This window comes from Helobdella robusta, assembly GCF_000326865.2.
Source record: "Helobdella robusta unplaced genomic scaffold HELROscaffold_3, whole genome shotgun sequence".
Taxonomy (NCBI): Eukaryota; Metazoa; Annelida; class Clitellata; order Rhynchobdellida; family Glossiphoniidae; genus Helobdella; species Helobdella robusta.
Window position 1 is genome coordinate 7,958,741 of NW_008704501.1, and position 1,407 is coordinate 7,960,147.

General features: G+C 34.8%; 1 protein-coding gene across 1 annotated transcript in view; it reads left to right on the forward strand.

The window, feature by feature from the left end:
- The window catches only part of HELRODRAFT_161869 (hypothetical protein), a gene marked incomplete at both ends in the record, with an annotated part of 29,378 nt that overhangs the window by 23,952 nt on the left and 4,019 nt on the right, over positions 1-1,407 (forward strand). The window contains 2 exons of the mRNA XM_009021741.1: positions 60-184; positions 609-1,329. Coding sequence (XP_009019989.1) covers positions 60-184; positions 609-1,329 — 846 coding nt within the window. The remainder of the gene's footprint in view (positions 1-59; positions 185-608; positions 1,330-1,407) is intronic.

A 1,407-nucleotide genomic window follows, 5' to 3' on the forward strand; every position in this document is an offset into this window, starting at 1 on the left:
TAAGTTGTCGAATATTTGTCTGATATTGGTATTAATGTATTATCGTGCTTTCCAGTCAGCAAACTTTCAACAGTTCCTCCAGGTACAACGCTAAACAACGACGACATCGAATCAACAATGTTTCGAGTATGCGTCAACACTGCTGATGCTACTAAAATGCAAGACCCTGATAACATGCCCGAAGGTGTCATCATTCGTGAATGGCATTTCACCTCCAAAAAATCGGAAGAAACCTCATCGATCAACAATGGCTGAATCTTCTTCAAATCAATCGTCAACTAATCCAAATTATGACAATTCGTGTTCATTAATTCCTGTTATTGATCATAGTACATTTCACTCAAACATTGACCCTGACTTTAACATACTGGATTCTTTCACTTTCTCTTCTCCTTACTATTCAATTGATAATCTTTTGAATATGTTAAATAATAATGATTTAAAATCTAATAACCTCTTGTCAATCCTACATATAAATAGTCGTAGTTTATTAAACAAAGTAAACGATTTATTATTGTTAAACAATGTTATAAGTAATTATTTCAATGTAATTGTTATCTCTGAGACATGGTTAAACGACGAATCGGTTAATTTAATCAATTTACCAGATTATAATTTTTTATTCAAAAACAGATCTAATAAAAAGGGTGGTGGTGTCGGGATATTTCTCAAATTGGGACTAGATTATACACTTTTCGACAACGCCCTATCAACGGACGACGTCGCCGATTGTCTATGTATTGAAATTAAATTTCACAAATCCAACGTCATCGTATTTGCTATCTATAGACCACCTAACTCTGACCCCTCCAATTTAATTCAAAAACTTGACCTCGCTTTATCTAGTCTTAAAACCAATTCTAAAGTTTACCTTGTCGGCGATTTCAACTTAGATCTCTCAAAGGCCTGCTCTGATAAACTCGTTGCTTCCTTTTCCGATTTACTGGCTTCCTTCAACTTTGTTCCTCTTATATCTCAGCCTACCAGAGTGACTCATTCTTCCTCTTCTATAATAGACAATATCTTCACAAGCAATCTATCTCATCACATTTCTGGTATTCTTTTACATGACTTTTCCGACCATTTTCCTATTTTCGCTTTATGTCCAAATTATTGTTTCCCCATTCCAACAGCTCCAATTAAACTTCGTAGAAATCTCTGTCCTGATTCTCTTAGGAAAATCAACCTCCAACTTTCTGTCCAAGACTGGTCATCTGTCACTACTCAAGATAATATTAATACATGCTGCTCTACGTTTTATGCCATTCTTTTCTATATTCTGGACTCCGTTTCCCCTCTGCTTCCAGTCAATTATATTTATAAAAAAACGTGGGTCAACAAACACATCATCCATTTATCCAAAATTAAACATAAACTCTACATCANAAGCCTTAAAATTCCGTCGCA